Here is an 18021-nt window from a genome sequence, read left to right on the forward strand (position 1 = left end):
GCTTCGCACCTTTCGGTGCAGGCCATTCTGGCCTGCTCCTCGGTGCTCGGGCCCTAAATAATAATCCGAGCAAAAACAATAGGGCTTCGCACCTTTCGGTGCAGGCCATTCTGGCCTGCTCCTCGGTGCTCGGGCCCTAATTAAAACTGCAAGCAGTGATGGAAGGGCCCTCGCACGCATGTGCACCGCCACTCTATGGCCTTAGTAAAGCAATAAACCAGGGGGATTGAAATTTCAGTGGGTAAATATAGGTGCATATTCAAAGGAACTTTGAAGTGCCACAGCTCTTTTTGTGCAGCAGGTGGCGCTATGATTGTAATTGATCGTTGTAACATTGATGTGTTGAGGCCAGGACCCTTGTCAAACGTATGATGTCTGTGACAGGTCGGACATTGCATGCCTGAGTTACAACAGCTTTCTCTTGGCGAAACATCAAACTTTGACAGGCCACCACGGACACGCCCCTTTAACGAAATGTCAAGATCCTCACAATTTATCATTGTGAAGTCCCTAAGTTCAGACTAACCAAATATGATGATGATCTGAATACATTTAGATGAGCCGTAAATCACAGTGTTAAACATGTCACTTTCTGCTTCCAGCAGGTGGAGCTATAACTTTTACTGAGTATTGGCATGTTGATGTGTTCAGGACAGGATACTTATCAAACTTGTGAAGCATGGGTCAGATTGGACATTTTAAATCCGAGTTAGAACAACTTCCTGTTTCTTTGAGAAACACAGAAATTAGGCAAGCTGCCACGGACACACCCTCCATTGAAATGTCAAGATCTCCGCAATTTAGCATTGCAAAGCCCTTTAAATGACACACACAAAATATGATGATTATCTGATTAAATTTATAGGAGGAGTTCGTTAAAATACGAAGGCAAGAAATGGCAAAATTTGCACTCAAATTACAGAGAAAATTCAAAATGGCTGACTTCCTGTGAGGTTTAGAGCTTTGCTCCAAGAGACTTTTTTGTAGGTCTTGGGGTGATACATGATCCTACCGCATTTCGTATCTGTACGATTAACGTAGTGGGGGGGGCTGCTCTATTGAATTTTTGTAGGTGGCGCTATAGAGCCATTTTAACACCCCAAGTTCTGAAGCCTATATCTCATGAAAATATTTGCCACCTTTGACATGTGTGCAACGTTTCATGACTTTTTGAGCTTATTTAGGCTGTCAAAAATGTGATTCATTTAACAATACTTTGCGAGGCCGCAACGGACACGCCCTTTAATGAAAAGTCAAGGTCGTTGCTTTTTATCATCACACAAGGTCTTGAGATTAGACTGATGAAATATGATGTTGATATGGTTAAATCTCTAATAGCAGTAAGTCACAGCATTAAACATGGCATTTCCTGCTGCCTCTAGGTGGCGCTATGACTGTTACTAAATTAAGCCATGTTTATGTGTTCAGGCTGGGATCCTAATCAAACGTGTTAAGTCGGGGGCAGATCGGACAATGTATGCCTGAATTACAACAGCCTTACAAAGTCAAGATCTCCGCAATTTAACATCCCAAAGGCCTTTAGATGATACTGACCAAATATGATGAGCATCGAATTTAAATCTCTGGGAGGAGTTCGTTAAAGTACGACGCTTGGAAATGTCAAAAAATGACAGAGAAAATTCAAAATGGCTGACTTCCTGTGGGGTTTAGAGCTTAGTTCCAAGAGACTTTTTTGTAGGTCTTGGGGTGATAGATGATCTTACTAAATTTCGTATCTATATGTTTTTCGTAGCGGGGGGGCTGTTCTCTTGAAATTTTGCAGGTGGCGCTATCGAGCCATTTCTACTTGCCCACTTCTGATGCCTATACCACATGTAAATTTTCACCACTTCTGACGCGTGTGCAAAATTTCATGAGTTTTCGGGCATGTTTAGGCCTTCAAAAATGCGATTCATTTCGGAAAATAATAATAATTAAAGCTGCAAGCAGCGATGGAAGGGCCCTCTCACACATGTGCACCGCCACCCTATGGCATTAGTAAAGCAGTGAACCAGGGGGATATGAATTAAAGTGGGTAAATATAGGTGGCTATTCAAAGAAAAATTGATGTGCCACACCACCTGTGTGCAGCAGGTGGCGCTATGACGGTACCTGATTATTGTTATATTGACCTGTTCAGGCCGGGACCCTTATCAAACGTGTGAAGTCTGGAGCAGATCAAACAATGTATGCCTGAATTACAACAGCTTCCTGTTACAACAGGAGTTCGTTAAAGTATGACGCTTGGAAATGTCAAAAAATGACAGAGAAAATTCAAAATGGCCGACTTCCTGTGGGGTTTAGAGCTTAGCTCCAAGAGACTTTTTTGTAGGTCTTGGGATGATACATGATCCTACCAAATTTCGTATCTGTACGTTTTTCGTAGTGGGGGGGCTGTTCTCTTGAAATTTTGCAGGTGGCGCTATTGAGCCATTTCTACACGCCCACTTCTGACGTGTGTGCAAATTTTCATGAGTTTTCAGGTATGTTTAGGCCCTCAAAAATGCGATCCATTTCGGAGAAGAAGAAGAAGAAGAAGAAAAATAATAATAATTAAAGCTGCAAGCAGCGATGGAAGGGCCCTCGCACACATGTGCACCGCCACCCTATGGCATTAGTAAAGCAGTGAACCAGGGGGATATGAATTAAAGTGGGTAAATATAGGTGGACATTCAAAGGGAAACTGATGTGCCACACCGCTTTTGTGCAGCAGGTGGCGCTACGACTGTACCTGATAATTGTTATATTGACGTGTTCAGGCCGGGACCCTTATCAAACTTGTGAAGTCGGGGGCAGATCGGAAAATGTATGCCTGAATTACAACAGCTTCATGTTTCATGGCGAAATGTCACACTTTGCCAGGCTGCCACGGACACGCCCTTCAACGAAAAGTCAAGATCCTCGCAATTGATCACGGCAAAGGGCTTATCATCAGTCTGACCAAATATGATGATTATTTGATTAAATCTCTAAGAGCAGTAAATCACAGCGTAAAACATGGCAATTCCTGCTACTTTTAGGTGGCGCTATGACTGAAGCTGAATATTGGCATCAAAATGTGTTCAGGTCAAGACCCTTATCAAACATGTGAAGTGTGGGGCAGATTGGACATTGTATGCCTGAGATAGAACAACTTCCTGTTTCATGGCAAAAATGCCAAACTTTGTCAGGCCGCCACGGACACACCCTCCAACGAAAAGTCAAGATCTCTGCAATTTAGCATCGCAAAGGCCTTTAGATGAGACTGACCAAATATGATAATGATCGGATTAAATCGCTAGGAGGAGTTTGTTAAAGTACGACGCTTAGAAATGTCAAAAAATAACAGAGAAAATTAAAAATGGCCGACTTCCTGTGGGGTTTAGATCTTAGCTCCAAGAGACTTTTTTGTAGGTCTTGGGGTGCTTGATGATCCTACCAAATTTCGTATCTGTACGTTTTTCGTAGTGGGGGGGCTGTTATCTTGAAATTTTGCAGGTGGCGCTATCGAGCCATTTCTACACACCCACTTCTGACGCCTATACTACATGTAAATATTCGCCGCTTCTGATGCGTGTGCAAATTTTCATAAGTTTTCGGGTATGTTTAGGCCTTCAAAAATGCAATTCATTTCGGAAAATAATAATAATAATAATAATAATTAAAGCTGCAAGCAGCGATGGAAGGGCCCTCGCAGGCATGTGCACCACTACCCTATGGCATTAGTAAAGCAGTGAACCAGGGGCATACGAATTAAAGTGGGAAAATATAGGTGGATATTCAAAGGAAAATTGATGTGCCACACCGGCTGTGTGCAGCAGGTGGCGCTATGACTGTACCTGATTAATGTTATATTGATGTGTTCAGGCCAGGAACCCTAACAAACGTGTGAAGTCTGGGGCAGATTGAACAATGTATGCCTGAATTACAACAGCTTCATGTTTCATGGTGAAACATCACATGCCCTTCCACGAAAAGTCAAGATCTTTGCTAATTATCATCGCAAAGGGCTTAAGATCAGTCTGACCCGATATGATGATGATTTAATTAAATCTCTAAGAGCAGTAAATCACAGCGTAAAACAAGGCATTTCCTTCTACCTCTAGGTGGCGCTAGGACTGAAGCTGAATATTGGCATTGAAATGTGTTCAGGCCAAGACTCTTATCAAACATGTGAAGTGTGGGGCAGATTGGACATTGTATGCCTTAGTTATAACAACTTCCTGTTTCATGGCGAAAATGCTGAACTTTGTCAGGCCGCCACGGACACACCCTCCAACGAAAAGTCAAGATCTCCGCAATTTAACATCACAAAGGCCTTTAGATGAGATTGACCAAATATGATAATGATCTGATAAAATCTGTAGGAGGAGTTCGTTAAAGTACGAAGCCTGAAAATTACAAAATTTGCACAGAAATCACAGCAAAAATTCAAAATGGCCGACTTCCTGTGGGGTTTAGAGTTAGCTTCAAGAGACTTTTTTGTACGTTTTGGGGTGATAGATCATCCTACCAAATTTCGTGTCTGTACGTTTTTCGTAGTGGGGGGGCTGTTCTCTTGATATTTTGCAGGTGGCGCTATCGAGCCATTTTACACGCCCACTTCTGACACCTATACTACATGTAAATTTTCGCCACTTCTGACGCGTGTGCAAATTTTCATGAGTTTTCGGGTATGTTAAGCCCCTCAAAAATGCGATCCATTTCGGAGAAGAAGAAGAAGAAAAATAATCATTAAAGCTGCAAGCAGCGATGGAAGGGCCCTCGCACGCATGTGCACCGCCACCCTATGGCATTAGTAATGCAGTGAACCAGGGGGATATGAATTAAAGTGGGTAAATATAGGTGGATATTCTAAGAAAAATTGATGTGCCACACCGCCTGTGTGCAGCAGGTGGCGCTATGACGGTACCTGATTATTGTTATATTGACTTGTTCAGGCCGGGACCCTTATCAAACGTGTGAAGTCTGAAGCAGATCAAACAATGTATGCCTAAATTACAACAGCTTCCTGTTTTATGGTGAAACATCACACTTTGCCAGGCTGCCACGGACACGCCCTTCAACGAAAAGTCAAGATCTTCGCAATTTATCATCGCAAAGGGCTTAAGATCAGTCTGACCAAATATGATGATGATTTTATTAAATCTCTAAGAGCAGTAAATCACAGCGTAAAACATGGCATTTCCTGCTACCTCTAGGTGGCGCTATGACTGAAGCTGAATATTTGCATTGAAATGTGTTCAGGCCAAGACTCTTATCAAACGTGTGAAGTGTGTGGCAGATTGAACATTGTATGCCTTAGTTATAACAACTTCCTCTTTCATGGCGAAAACGCTGAAATTTGTCAGACCGCCACGGACACACCCTCCAATGAAAAGTCAAAAGCTCCGCAATTTAACATCGCAAAGGCCTTTGGATGAGATCGACCAAATATGATGACGATCTGATAAAATCTCTAGGAGGAGTTCATTAAAGTACGACGCTTGGAAATGTCAAAAAATGACAGAGAAAATTCAAAATGGCTGACTTCCTCTGGGGTTTAGAGCTTCGCTCCAAGAGACTTTTTTGTAGGTCTTGGAGTAATAGATGATCCCACCAAATTTCGTATCTGTACGTTTTTCGTAGTGCTGGGGCTGTTCTCTTGAAATTTTGCAGGTGGCGCTATCGAGCCATTTTTACACGCCCACTTCTGACGCCTATACTACATGTAAATATTCGCCGCTTCTGACGCGGGTGCAAATTTTCATGAGTTTTCGGGTATGTTTAGGCCCTCAAAAATGCGATCCATTTCGGAGAAGAAGAAGAAGAAGAAAAATAATAATAAACAGAGCAAAAACAATAGGGCTTTGCACCCACGGTGCAGGCCATTCTGGCCTGCTCCTCGGTGCTCGGGCCCTAATAATAAACGGAGCAAAAACAATAGGGCTTTGCACCCACGGTGCAGGCCATTCTGGCCTGCTCCTCGGTGCTCGGGCCCTAATAATAAACGAAGCAAGAACAATAGGGCTTTGCACCCATGGTGCAGGCCATTCTGGCCTGCTCCTCGGTGCTCGGGCCCTAATTAAAGCTGCAAGCAGCGATGGAAGGGCCCTCGCACGCATGTGCACCGCTACCCTATGGCATTAGTAAAGCAGTGAACCAGGGGGATAAGAATTAAAGTAAACATAGGTGGATATTCAAAGGAAATTTGATGTGCCACAATGCCTGTGTGCAGTAGGTGGCGCTGTGACTGTACCTGATTATTGTTAAGTCCGCAAGAGAGACGCAAGAGAGAGACGCAAGACAGAGACGCAAGACAGAGACGCAAGAGAGAGACGCAAGAGAGAGACGCAAGGGAGTGGCAACACTGTTATCGGAGCTCCGCCGAGTTCATCATCTAAATCTTACTTTCTTACTATCTTGTTCCTATCTACATAATATAACTTACTAGTTCATCTTAGGAATACCTTACCGTGACGATTATTCAACAGTTTCAATAAGTGAAACGATTTATCACTGGTAAACACCCAGTATTAGCATATAGCCCGGTAGCATCAGCAAACGAGGAAACGCTACTCCGTGCATTGGAGCTCCGTCGAGTTCACAATCTAAATCCTATTTTCTTACTATCTTGTTCCTATCTATATAATATAACGTACTAGTTTATCTTAGGAATACTTTACCGTGACGATTATTGAACAGTATTAATAAGTAAAACGATCTATCACTAGTAAACACCTAGTGCTAGCATATAGCCCACTAGCATAAACAAACGTGCCGGTTGAAGTTAGCACTTGCTCACTGTCTGTTTACTGTAAAAGATCAGTCTGACCAGATATGATGATGATTTTATTAAATCACAGCGTAAAACAAGGCATTTCCTGCTACCTCTAGGTGGCGCTAGGACTGAAGCTGAATATTGGCATTGAAATGTGTTCAGGCCAAGACTCTTATCAAACATGTGAAGTGTGAGGCAGATTGGACATTGTATGCCTTAGTTATAACAACTTCCTGTTTCATGGCGAAAATGCTGAACTTTGTAAGGCCGCCACGGACACACTCTCCAACGAAAAGTCAAAAGCTCCACAAAGGCAAAGGCCTTTAGATGAGATTGACCAAATATGATGACGATCTGATAAAATCTGTAGGAGAAGTTCGTTAAAGTACGAAGCCTGAAAATGACAAAATTTGCACAGAAATCACAGCAAAAATTCAAAATGGCCGACTTCCTGTGGGGTTTAGCTTCAAGAGACTTTTTTGTACGTTTTGGGGTGATAGATGATCCTACCAAATTTCGTATCTGTGTTTTTCGTAGTGGGGGGGCTGTTCTCTTGAAATTTTGCAGGTGGCGCTATCGAGACATTTTTAGACGCCCACTTCTGACGCCTATACTACATGTAAATTTTCGCCACTTCTGACGCGTGTGCAAATTTTCATGAGTTTTCGAGTATGTTTAGCCCCTCAAAAATGCGATCCATTTGGAGAATAATAATAATAATAAAAATAATAATAATAATAAAACAATAGGGTCCTCACACCCTGGTGTGCTCGGGCCCTAATAAATATAGCTGCAAGTAGCGATGGCGGGCCCTCGCACGTTTTTTACCGCTACACAGTAGGGGCGCTAGTGAGCCACTTAAGAGACACGCCTTTGTCTGACCTTTTTGTGCACACTTAACAGCCGACAACTCTGATGTGTGTGCCAACTTTTAGGTTAATCTAAGCATGCCAAGATCCCTAAATATGCCTAAAATAAAAGTAAAGTTTGGGTCGTTGCCATGGGAACAGCGTTCGAGATATTAAAAATCCCTTCGCAATTTATCATCTACTATGTCTCAGCATCATGTTGACAACTTCTGGAGTCAATCACATGAATATTCTAGAAGGAGTATTTAAAAGAACATTGCATGGAACTATCAAAAAAATACACCTTTGTGACTGACACACTTCCTGGCGCCTGGTGGTGGCGCTATACTCGAGACTCACAATATGCACATCGATGCGATCGGAATCTTCAGACGAACAAACAACCCGTGTGTCATCACAATAAGACATTCTTTGGCTTAGATATTACACACTTCCTGTTTCTTTGATTTTGCCATGAATTTGTCGCCTCGCCTTTGGTTTTCTGCGATGACGGACGACTCTGACATCTGTGCCATATTTCAAGAGTTTTCGAGTATGTTAAGGCACTCAAAATTCCCAAAAGTGTTAATAATAATAATAATAATAATAATAATAATAATAATAATAATACGAGAAAAAACAATAGGGCTTCGCACCTTTCGGTGCAGGCCATTCTGGCCTGCTCCTCGGTGCTCGGGCCCTAATAAACGGAGCAAAAACAATAGGGTCCTCACACCCTGGTGTGCTCGGGCCCTAATAATAAACGAAGCAAAAACAATAGGGCTTTGCACCCACGGTGCAGGCCATTCTGGCCTGCTCCTCGGTGTTCGGGCCCTCATAAACGAAGCAAAAACAATAGGGCTAATAATAATAATAATAATAATAATAATAATAATCATACTACTAATAATAATAATAATACGAGAAAAAACAATAGGGCTTCGCACCTTTCGGTGCAGGCCATTCTGGCCTGCTCCTCGGTGCTCGGGCCCTAATAAACGGAGCAAAAACAATAGGGTCCTCACACCCTGGTGTGCTCGGGCCCTAATAATAAACGAAGCAAAAACAATAGGGCTTTGCACCCACGGTGCAGGCCATTCTGGCCTGCTCCTCAGTGCTCGGGCCCTAATAATAATAACTCCTTGAAGAACAATAGGGTCCTCACACCCCGGTGTGCTCGGGCCCTAATTAGAATTATATGCGGAGCTCCGTATCAAACTGGATCTAGCTAACAAACAACTGTATGTAAATACAGAACAACACACTACAGAAGTTATTACACCATTTTGAAATATTATTAAAAAAACAGACATAGAATTTAGATGTAGGCAACAGTAAATAATAATAATAATAAATAATAATAATAATAATAATAAATAATAAAATCATCTGGATTTTCTTCTAAATATCAATAAGCGTCATTAATAATAAAAATAAGAATAAGAATATTACAAATTGTCATGCAATTATTAATGTGTCTTTAAACTCCAAAATAAAAAAATTTTGTTTCTTTCCTTTTTCTTGGTTTTTCTTCTTTGCCGTCTTTCATGTGCCCATGGCGTAAAATGGGGACGTGGGGGGAAGCAGAGACTTGAATTTATATGGGCGTGTTATTCTTACGACGATTGTTTTCACCCGCGGCATTTATAAAGGGCAGGTGTTGCATACCTGAATTTCAAAGGTAAGCACAGCTTCATAAATCGGGCGTTGAGAGGAGTGTAAGCATAATCTTACGCCAACATATACGCCTGTTTCTACGCAAGAATGATAAATGAGGGCCAATGTCTCTAAACAAGTAAGAAGTCAATAGGTAATGGTTTTATTATTTTGTTGGTGGAAGAACTTAAAGATTTGTCTTTAGGTTTAGCCAATATACTTCGGCATAGCCATGCTGTTTCTTTATGGAGTTTTTATGATCACCCTGGCTTCGGATGAGGGTGTAGGGGGTTTGAAATGATAAGAAGGAGAAATGGTAAAATTTCAATAAAAATGTCCTCTTCCTCTCAGCTTTGGCACTGAGGTCAGCCATGAAAGATATCTGTCAGTTGTCCGAACAGCCTTATTTGATGGAACTGGGCATTTGTTTGTGTTAAAGACAGAGTGCACGATTTAAAAAAAAATGCTTTGGAAAAAGTGAGTCAGGCCGACTACCAAAACACACTTGTAGCAAATCAGCAGTAATGTGCGTGTCTACTAAACAACATAGTTGCCTGGGTTGTGTATGTGTGGGAGGGGTCTATCAAAAGAAAGTCCAGATTCTATTAGGGTAGGGGCATGTTGGTTAGCCTGGTCCAACCAGACTCTCGAACATTCATTTCATTTGTACAGAGAGTCTGGCCACGCTCCATTGCAAAGCGTTACTTCCGTTAAGGAGGGTCCTCTGTTGAAGTTTAAAACTATTGGATCTGCCCAGAGTCACTCTGAATCTGCCATAACCAATCGCTAACGTTTGGTCGTGACGTATATCATGCACCGAAACGGTCCGGAAACAACAAGTAAGAATCAGACAAACAAAACTTAGCAAACCTGGTTCTTGCTCCGGCTTCTGTATATTCGGCAGTTTTGCAACAACGGACCGAATAGCTTTCTCACGTCTTTCTCCGCTGCCATTACTGAACTACTACTCAAACTGACGCACGACCTCAACGTCATCGTTCTTAGCCACCCCCATCTGTTCGCTGATTGGTCCTGCAGATTTTTGCAGGAGAAAATGAAACTCTACAGAGCAGTGCCAGACGTAGTACTGAAGCGAAATGAGAATTAAGTGGAAGCACGTAGGAGGGCGGAGCCAGGCTACGTGTTTGTTTAGGTGATTTCAAATGTCAACATTGGCTTTCAGAAATCATGGACCCTGCTCACCAAAATCCAGTCCCAATGTAGGGCACCCTTCTCCAAGGCAGTTAGGGGGGCTAAAATGCTTATCTGTGTTTTAGAGAATACTTTAGACAAACACAGAATAGACAAGCATTTATGTGAAATTAACTCTCAATGTCTCAATGTTGATGTATACAGCTTATTTGGAATATCCATAAATTAAAGTAAACTGCATTCACTATGCATATTAAAGTTAACTAAACACAGAGAATTTCCTAAGATGGTCTGAGGACATCAACAGTGTACACCTACGTGACAAAACTCGTGTTTTCTCATGTTGTGAATCTCATGTCACATGTTTGTTGTGAGAAGCACTTACATCTGAACATACAGTATAGAATACAGCAAATCAGACGTTAATCATCGATGGATATTCTTCATAATGTGCTTCAAGTGTATACAGTATTTCTGGAGGTTGTGCACGTTTAACTGTGTATAGTATAGTACATGTGTGAAGTTTTGCTTTTAGATATAGTAGATTTATATAATCCATGTAATTCAATACTATGTTCTGTGTGTTTCTTGATATGTGTGAAAACCAGCATCAGACGATTCAGTTTATGCAACAAACTCATAAAATTCAAACTGATTTGCTCATCAATTTAAAACATTTGGCCCATTTGCTTTGTAAGAATCGACTCAAAAGACTCATTTATTTGCAATACTTTATTAGGAAGTGACTCAAACAAGTCATTAATTTGTGAAACCCCCGGAAACACAGAAAGGCAATTTTAAAATAAAACATTTCAAAATTAATTAAAATACATTAAAGAAGCAAAGCCTCACAGTGTAACAAAGTAAAAGTTTCCTCTGGTGGTTTAAAGATAATTATCGTATGGCACATTTATTGGTCAACAATTGTAGTAATAGCACTTATGGTAAAATTCATGATGGTAAGATTAGGCTGCCCAATCTGTCAGTGATCTAAAAGTGATTTCAGATGGTTCATGAGATTTCTCCGGTGGACAGATGCCAAGATTAAAAGAACAACTTACCTTTTTTTCTGGTGTTTACAACCATTTCGAGAGGTTTTAAGAGCTGTTTTCCCAATATAAATCTTTTTCATGATTTTTCACAGCAGGCCACCCCTCATCAAGGTCTGTGTCTAAATTCTCCACTTCCTAACAGAGGTCCCACTTAATCCTTGTTCAGTCTGCTACTTTTTCTGTGCAGTCCCAACATACAACTGGAGATCCTGCCAACAGAGTAAAGACAGTTAAAGGTGGCATCTTGCAATCACATCAGAAATTGATACCAACAGCAAATAAGAATGTGTCATCAGACTTTTCAAGAGTGATATTCATCTTGGAGCCTGCAATTTACTTTAAAACCGTATCAATATACTCTAAACAGAAACAATACTGAATTAAAACTGCAAGCAGTGATGGAAGGGCCCTCGCACTCATGTGCACCGCCACTCTATGGCCTTAGTAAAGCAATAAACCAGGGGGATTGAAATTTACGTGGATAAATATAGGTGGATATTCAAAGGAACTTTGAAGTGCCACTACTCCTTTATGCAGCAGGTGGCGCTATGATTGTAATTGATTGTTGTAACATTGATGTGTTGAGGCCAGGACCCTTGTCAAACGTATGATGTCTGTGACAGGTCGGACATTGCATGTCTGAGTTACAACAGCTTTCTCATGGCGAAAAATCAAACTTTGACAGGCCACAACGGACACGCCCCTTTAACGAAATGTCAAGATCTTCACAATTTATCATTGTGAAGTCCCTAAGTTCAGACTGACCAAATATGATGATGATCTGAATACATTTCAATGAGCAGTAAATCACAGTGTCATTTCCTGCTTCCAGCAGGTGGCGCTATAACTTTTACTGAATATTGCCATGTTGATGTGTTCAGGCCAGGACAATTATCAAACTTGTGAAGCGTGGGTCAGATTGGACATTTTAAACCTGAGTTAGAACAACTTCCTGTTTAATTGAGAAACACAGAAATTTGGCAAGCCGCCACGTACACACCCTCCATTGAAATGTCAAGATCTCCGCAATTTAGCATTGCAAAGCCCTTTAGATGACACTCACCAAATATGATGATTATCTGATTAAATTTATAGGAGGAGTTTGTTAAAATACGAAGGCCAGAAATGGCAAAATTTGCACTCAAATTACAGAGAAAATTCAAAATGGCTGACTTCCTGTGGGGTTTAGAGCTTTGCTCCAAGAGACTTTTTTGTAGGTCTTGGGGTGATACATGATCCTACCGCATTTCGTATCTGTGCGATTAACGTAGCGGGGGGGCTGCTCTATTGAATTTTTGTAGGTGGCGCTATAGAGCCATTTTAACACCCCAAGTTCTGAAGCCTATATCACGTGAAAATATTCGCCACTTTTGACACGTGTGCAACGTTTCATGACTATTTGAGCTCATTTAGGCTGTCAAAAATGGGATTCATTTAGCGATACTTTGCGAGGCTGCAACGGACACCCCCTTTAACGAAAAGTCAAGGTCGTTGCTATTTATCATTACACAAGGTCTTGAGATTAGACTGATGAAATATGATGTTGATATGGTTAAATCTCTAAGAGCAGTAAGTCACAGCATTAAACATGGCATTTCCTGCTGCCTCTAGGTGGCGCTATGACTGATACTGAATTATGCAATGTTGATGAGTTCAGGCCGGGACCCTTATGAAACGTGTGAAGTTGGGGGCAGATCGGACTATGTATGTCTGAATTACAACAGCTTCCTTTTTCATGGTGAAACATCACACTTTGCCAGGCCGCCACGGACACGCCCTTCAACGAAAAGTCAAGATCTTTGCAATTTATCACCGCAACTGGCTTAACATCAGTCAGACCAAATATGATGATGATTTGATTAAATCTCTAAGAGCAGTAAATCACAGCGTAAAACATGGCATTTCCTGCTACCTCTAAGTGGCGCTATGACTGAAGCTGAATATTGGCATTGAAATGTGTTCAGGTCAAGACCCTTATCAAACGTGTGAAGTGTGGGGCAGATTGGACATCGTATGCCTTAGTTAAAACAACTTCCTGTTTCATGGCGAAAACGCTGAACTTTGTCAGGCCGCCACGGACACACCCTCCAACGAAAACTCAAGATCTTCGCAATTTACCATCGCAAAGGCCTTTAGATGAGATTGACCAAATATGATGACGATCTGATAAAATCTCTAGGAGGAGTTCGTTAAAGTACGACGCTTGGAAATGTAAAAAAATGACAGAGAAAATTCAAAATGGCTGACTTCCTGTGGGGTTTAGAGCTAAGCTCCAATAGACTTTTTTGAAGGTCTTGGGGTGCTAGATAATGACGGTGCTAATTTCGTATCTGTACGTTTTTCGTAGTGGGGGGGCTGTTCTCTTGAAATTTTGCAGGTGGCGCTATCAAACCATTTCTACACGCCCACTTCTGACGCCTATACTACATGTACATTTTCGCCACTTCTGACGCGTGTGCAAATTTTCATGAGTTTTCGGGTATGTTTAGGCCCATTTCGGAGAAGAAGAAGAAAAATAATAATAAACGGAGCAAAAACAATAGGGTCCTCACACCCTGGTGTGTTCGGGCCCTAATAATAATAATAATAAACCGAGCAAAAACAATAGGGTCTTCGCACCCCGGTGTGCTCGGGTCCTAATAATTGAATTTTGATTATCTTGAAAAACAAGCTCAACCATTAAGAGGTTTTATTAAAAGCAATTTTATCTTTCAGGAGGGACACAATATCTCATTTCCTCCATTAGGGAGCATAGGTTGGTAATGCTATAGATTACACCCCGCAAGGTATTGCATAAAAAAAGAGTACTTCTACAGTACGTACTTATAAAGGAACAACATGTCAAATAGAGTTCTTCTCGGGTGCTAAGGATTGTATCCGACCCGAAATGGCCCGAATCATTTTATACTCAAACCCGACTTGCATAATTAATTTTTTCAGAAGAAAGACCCAACCAGAGACAAACCCGAGATAATCAGCCCTGCACGCAGCAGTCAGACAGAAAGAAACCCGGCTTGTCTTGCAACCAATTTGGCGAGCTGCTCCATTTGTTTTACTTTGTTAGTGGATGACGACACCAAGGTATCCGCTAAAATGTACATTTAAAATTGACTGACATGTTTGTCTCAACAAAAAGTACCGCCAGCCACACTATAAATTACTGATAAGAATAGAAGCTAGTTCAGGCAAAGTTTTACCAGGATGGTGTGCCTATTAAAACACAGAAGCTCCAAATAATCCAGTTCCTTAACATTTTATTGTCAGTCAAGCAATCATGAGACCGGAGTTGTATGGTTTCTCAAACAAACAAACATTTTACAATTTAAACACATAATAAATCAATCACACAGATTACAAATATAAACCAAACAATGCTACTAAACATTAAATTACTTGCATATATATTTGAAGAAATAATACAACAAACTTACAAATTCAAGAACTCATCAACTCTGAATCTCCCCATGAGCTGTTGAATGCCACACTGAACAAAGAGCCACTAATTAACAATTTAATGCAGCTGTGGAGACATAGCTCCTCCCACCCTGCTACCTCAGAATTCTCAACAGCCGCCCCCAAATATGTAAACATATTTGCCCATAGAGAATTCTGTACAATCATAAATCATTTGAACACTCGATTGACTAGACGAACATAGTGTTTAGAATCAATAAGTACATGCACAACTCTTACTCTACCATTAGAAGTTGGTAGGACCTTTGAGATAGTTCCTATAGGCCAAAGCCCTCGTGGGAGTTGAAGATCAACTACCATCACTACAGCTGGTACACAGAATAGACTCTTCCATCCTCCTTCCACTTCTGGCGAGTCTGTAAACCAGGTAGATATATAGTCTCTAATAAAGCTTGCCCAAAATCTGTCAATGAGAACTTGGCTATGCCTCCATTTCCCATGTATGAGAATCTCAGAATCTGCATTAAAACTTTTGTAATTGGATTCTTCAGGTGCAGCATCCTGACTGGATTCTTCAGGTGCAGCATCCTGACTGGATTCTTCAGGTGCAGCTGTCACGCCCAGGGGCTGGCTGTGCTTTGACTAAAGCCACGCCCCTTCTCAACTTCCACCTCGAGGAGGTCCCCAAAGCCAACCCAATGACCAGACAACAACGAGAGCAGGTAAAATTTAACTTCTTCCATCCTGAAGCTATTTTGGTGATTTTCGTCTGGACTTGGCCTACCCAATTTCAAAAGCTTCCCATACCCACATGCAGAGGTTTACATACAAATGTTTGGTATCATTTTACAGGAAACCCTTTGAAATTACATAAAACACTGTTGAAAGTGCTAAACATGGTTGTATGTGATGTCAGTCCTCTAATAAACACAAAAATAAATAGGCGCTTTTTGATGTTTTTTTTCTAAAGTTTTTATTTGAAAGTGTATAACTCTGGCCCTGGGTGCCTCAGCTCCCTGCAGATAGTTTTGTTTGATTCCAGCCATTGCCAGCTTACAGAGGAAAAAGGAATTTTTTCTCGATCATAATCTATACAAAAGTTATTTTACTCCAACTGAAGGGAGGAATAATACCATTTTTGTATTTAATTTCCACCTAAAAATATTTGAAGTGCTCCCATAAGCACATACAGTGGAATAAATGCAATTGCTTTATATCATTTTAAAGAAAACACTTTAAAGTTACATAAAAAGCTGCTGTTTGTGAAAACTATTGTTATTTATGTTATTTTTCATACGATGAAACACCAAATTTTCTTTTTTTATGTTGTAAATACTGCCTTTGATAGTGTATAACTCTGGTTCTGTGTGCTCTAGCAGACTGCAAACAGTTCTGGTTGTTAACAGCAGCAGACAGTAAACAAAAGAATGAGAAAAAAAAAGAAAAAAAGAATGATCTCTTTATCATGTCGCATTCAAAAGTTATTCTTATTTTACTGAAGTGTGCGAAAATACATTTTTCATATAAATATTATTTTTTTGTTTTGGACATATAATAAATAACAAGGGATTATTCATGCACACAACCAAAGAAAATGCTGTGAATGGACTCATTTTTTAGAGTAGGACCTAATATAAAAGATGGTGTATCATTTGTGGCTATATGTGCTATCTGAGGCAGTTCATGCTCAAGTTTCACATACGTTTACAAAAGACGATTTTTTACCTTATTATTCATTCAACTATTGTTGGATATGTGTTAATAATAGAACAAAAATAACGCTATTCCTAAGAATGAGAGCTTTCATTTGATATAAGACTTGCCCATGTTTGTCATATTTTAAAAATATGAAATATGTGAATATTAAATCATATACAAAATTATGGGGGGGTGATAGTGTAAATTAAGTGTAAATAACTTTCTTACAGTAAAAGATTTCTCAAAGTGATGCATATCTGCAGAAAGTAGAGACTCTAAGCTTTCAAACAGTATCTCATATGTGTTACTGGGGTCCATGACAGACCATTAACAATTAAAAGAATATTTTATAATAAGTCAAAATGAGAAACTTTGGACCCGGGAAAGGGTCCTAGGGTTGAAGAGGTAAAACAATCTTTATTTATTAAATATTTAAAAGGAATGGGGAATTGGGGAAAGGGCAATTTAAAACTAAATGTTCCTCTGGCTCTTCCCTCCAGGGGGTCTGTAGTACTTGGCCAGGCAGGGGCAAGGGGCAACGGGGGTGTAAACCACCATAAGCCGGGGGAAGGGAACGTCAGGCACCAACCTGGTCCCTGCTAGCAGTGGCGCCCTCCTTCTTCCTTCCTGGAGGCAGAATAAATATTTGTGTGACTGGTGAATGGACTCTTCGCTGCTTGCGTACCTTTCTCTGTTCGTTCCCTCTGGTGTTCACTTTCTCCCTTTCTCTCTCCACAGGCAACAGCTGGGACACAAGACACAGTCAATTCAACTTGGCTTTCTCACCTCTGCGCTGCATACAGCCTACGGTAAGTATGAGGTTTGTTCTGTTCGTTTTCTCTGATGTTCACTTTCTCTCTTTCTCTCTCCACAGACAGCAGCTGGGACACAAGACACAGTTAGTTCAACTTGGCTTTCTCACCTCTTCGCTGCATACAGCCTACGGTAAGTGTGAGGTTTGTTCTGTTCGTTTTCTCTGGCGTTCACTTTCTTTCTCTCTCCACAGACAGTGGCTGGGACACAAGACACAATTAGTTCAACTTGGCTTTCTCACCTCTTCGCTGCATACAGCCTACGGTAAGTGTGAGGTTTGTTCTGTTTGTTTTCTCTGGCGTTCACTTTCTCTCTTTCTCTCTCCACAGACAGCAGTTGGGACACAAGACACAGTTAGTTCAACTTAGCTTTCTCACCTCTTCGCTGCATACAGCCTACGGTAAGTGTGAGGTTTGTTCTGTTCGTTTTCTCTGGCGTTCACTCTCTCTCTTTCTCTCTCCACAGACAGCAGCTGGGACACAAGACACAGTTAATCCAACTTGGCTTCCTCACCTCTGCGCTGCATACAGCCTACGGTAGGTATGAGGTTGGTTCTGTTCGTTTTCTCTGGCGTTCACTTTCTCTCTTTCTCTCTCCACAGACAGCAGCTGGGACACAAGACACAGTTAGTTCAACTTGGCTTTCTCAC

The 18021-nt window shown here is 41.0% G+C and overlaps 1 protein-coding gene across 5 annotated transcripts in view; it reads right to left on the minus strand.

The window, feature by feature from the left end:
* The window catches only part of LOC141350397 (brain-enriched guanylate kinase-associated protein), a 169468-nt gene that overhangs the window by 73609 nt on the left and 77838 nt on the right, over positions 1-18021 (minus strand). For 2 of the 5 annotated variants that reach the window (XM_073855486.1, XM_073855483.1), the window contains exon 2: positions 11457-11656. The exons of 2 other annotated variants lie outside the window; for them this stretch is intronic. In XM_073855486.1, coding sequence (XP_073711587.1) covers positions 11457-11527 — 71 coding nt within the window. In that variant the 5' untranslated portion in view covers positions 11528-11656. Of the gene's footprint in view, positions 1-11456; positions 11657-14878; positions 15007-18021 lie in introns of those variants that run through there. One more of the 5 variants, XM_073855484.1, reaches the window with a different exon arrangement.

The sequence above is a fragment of the Misgurnus anguillicaudatus genome, chromosome 18 (genome assembly GCF_027580225.2).
Source record: "Misgurnus anguillicaudatus chromosome 18, ASM2758022v2, whole genome shotgun sequence".
Lineage (NCBI taxonomy): Eukaryota > Metazoa > Chordata > Actinopteri > Cypriniformes > Cobitidae > Misgurnus > Misgurnus anguillicaudatus.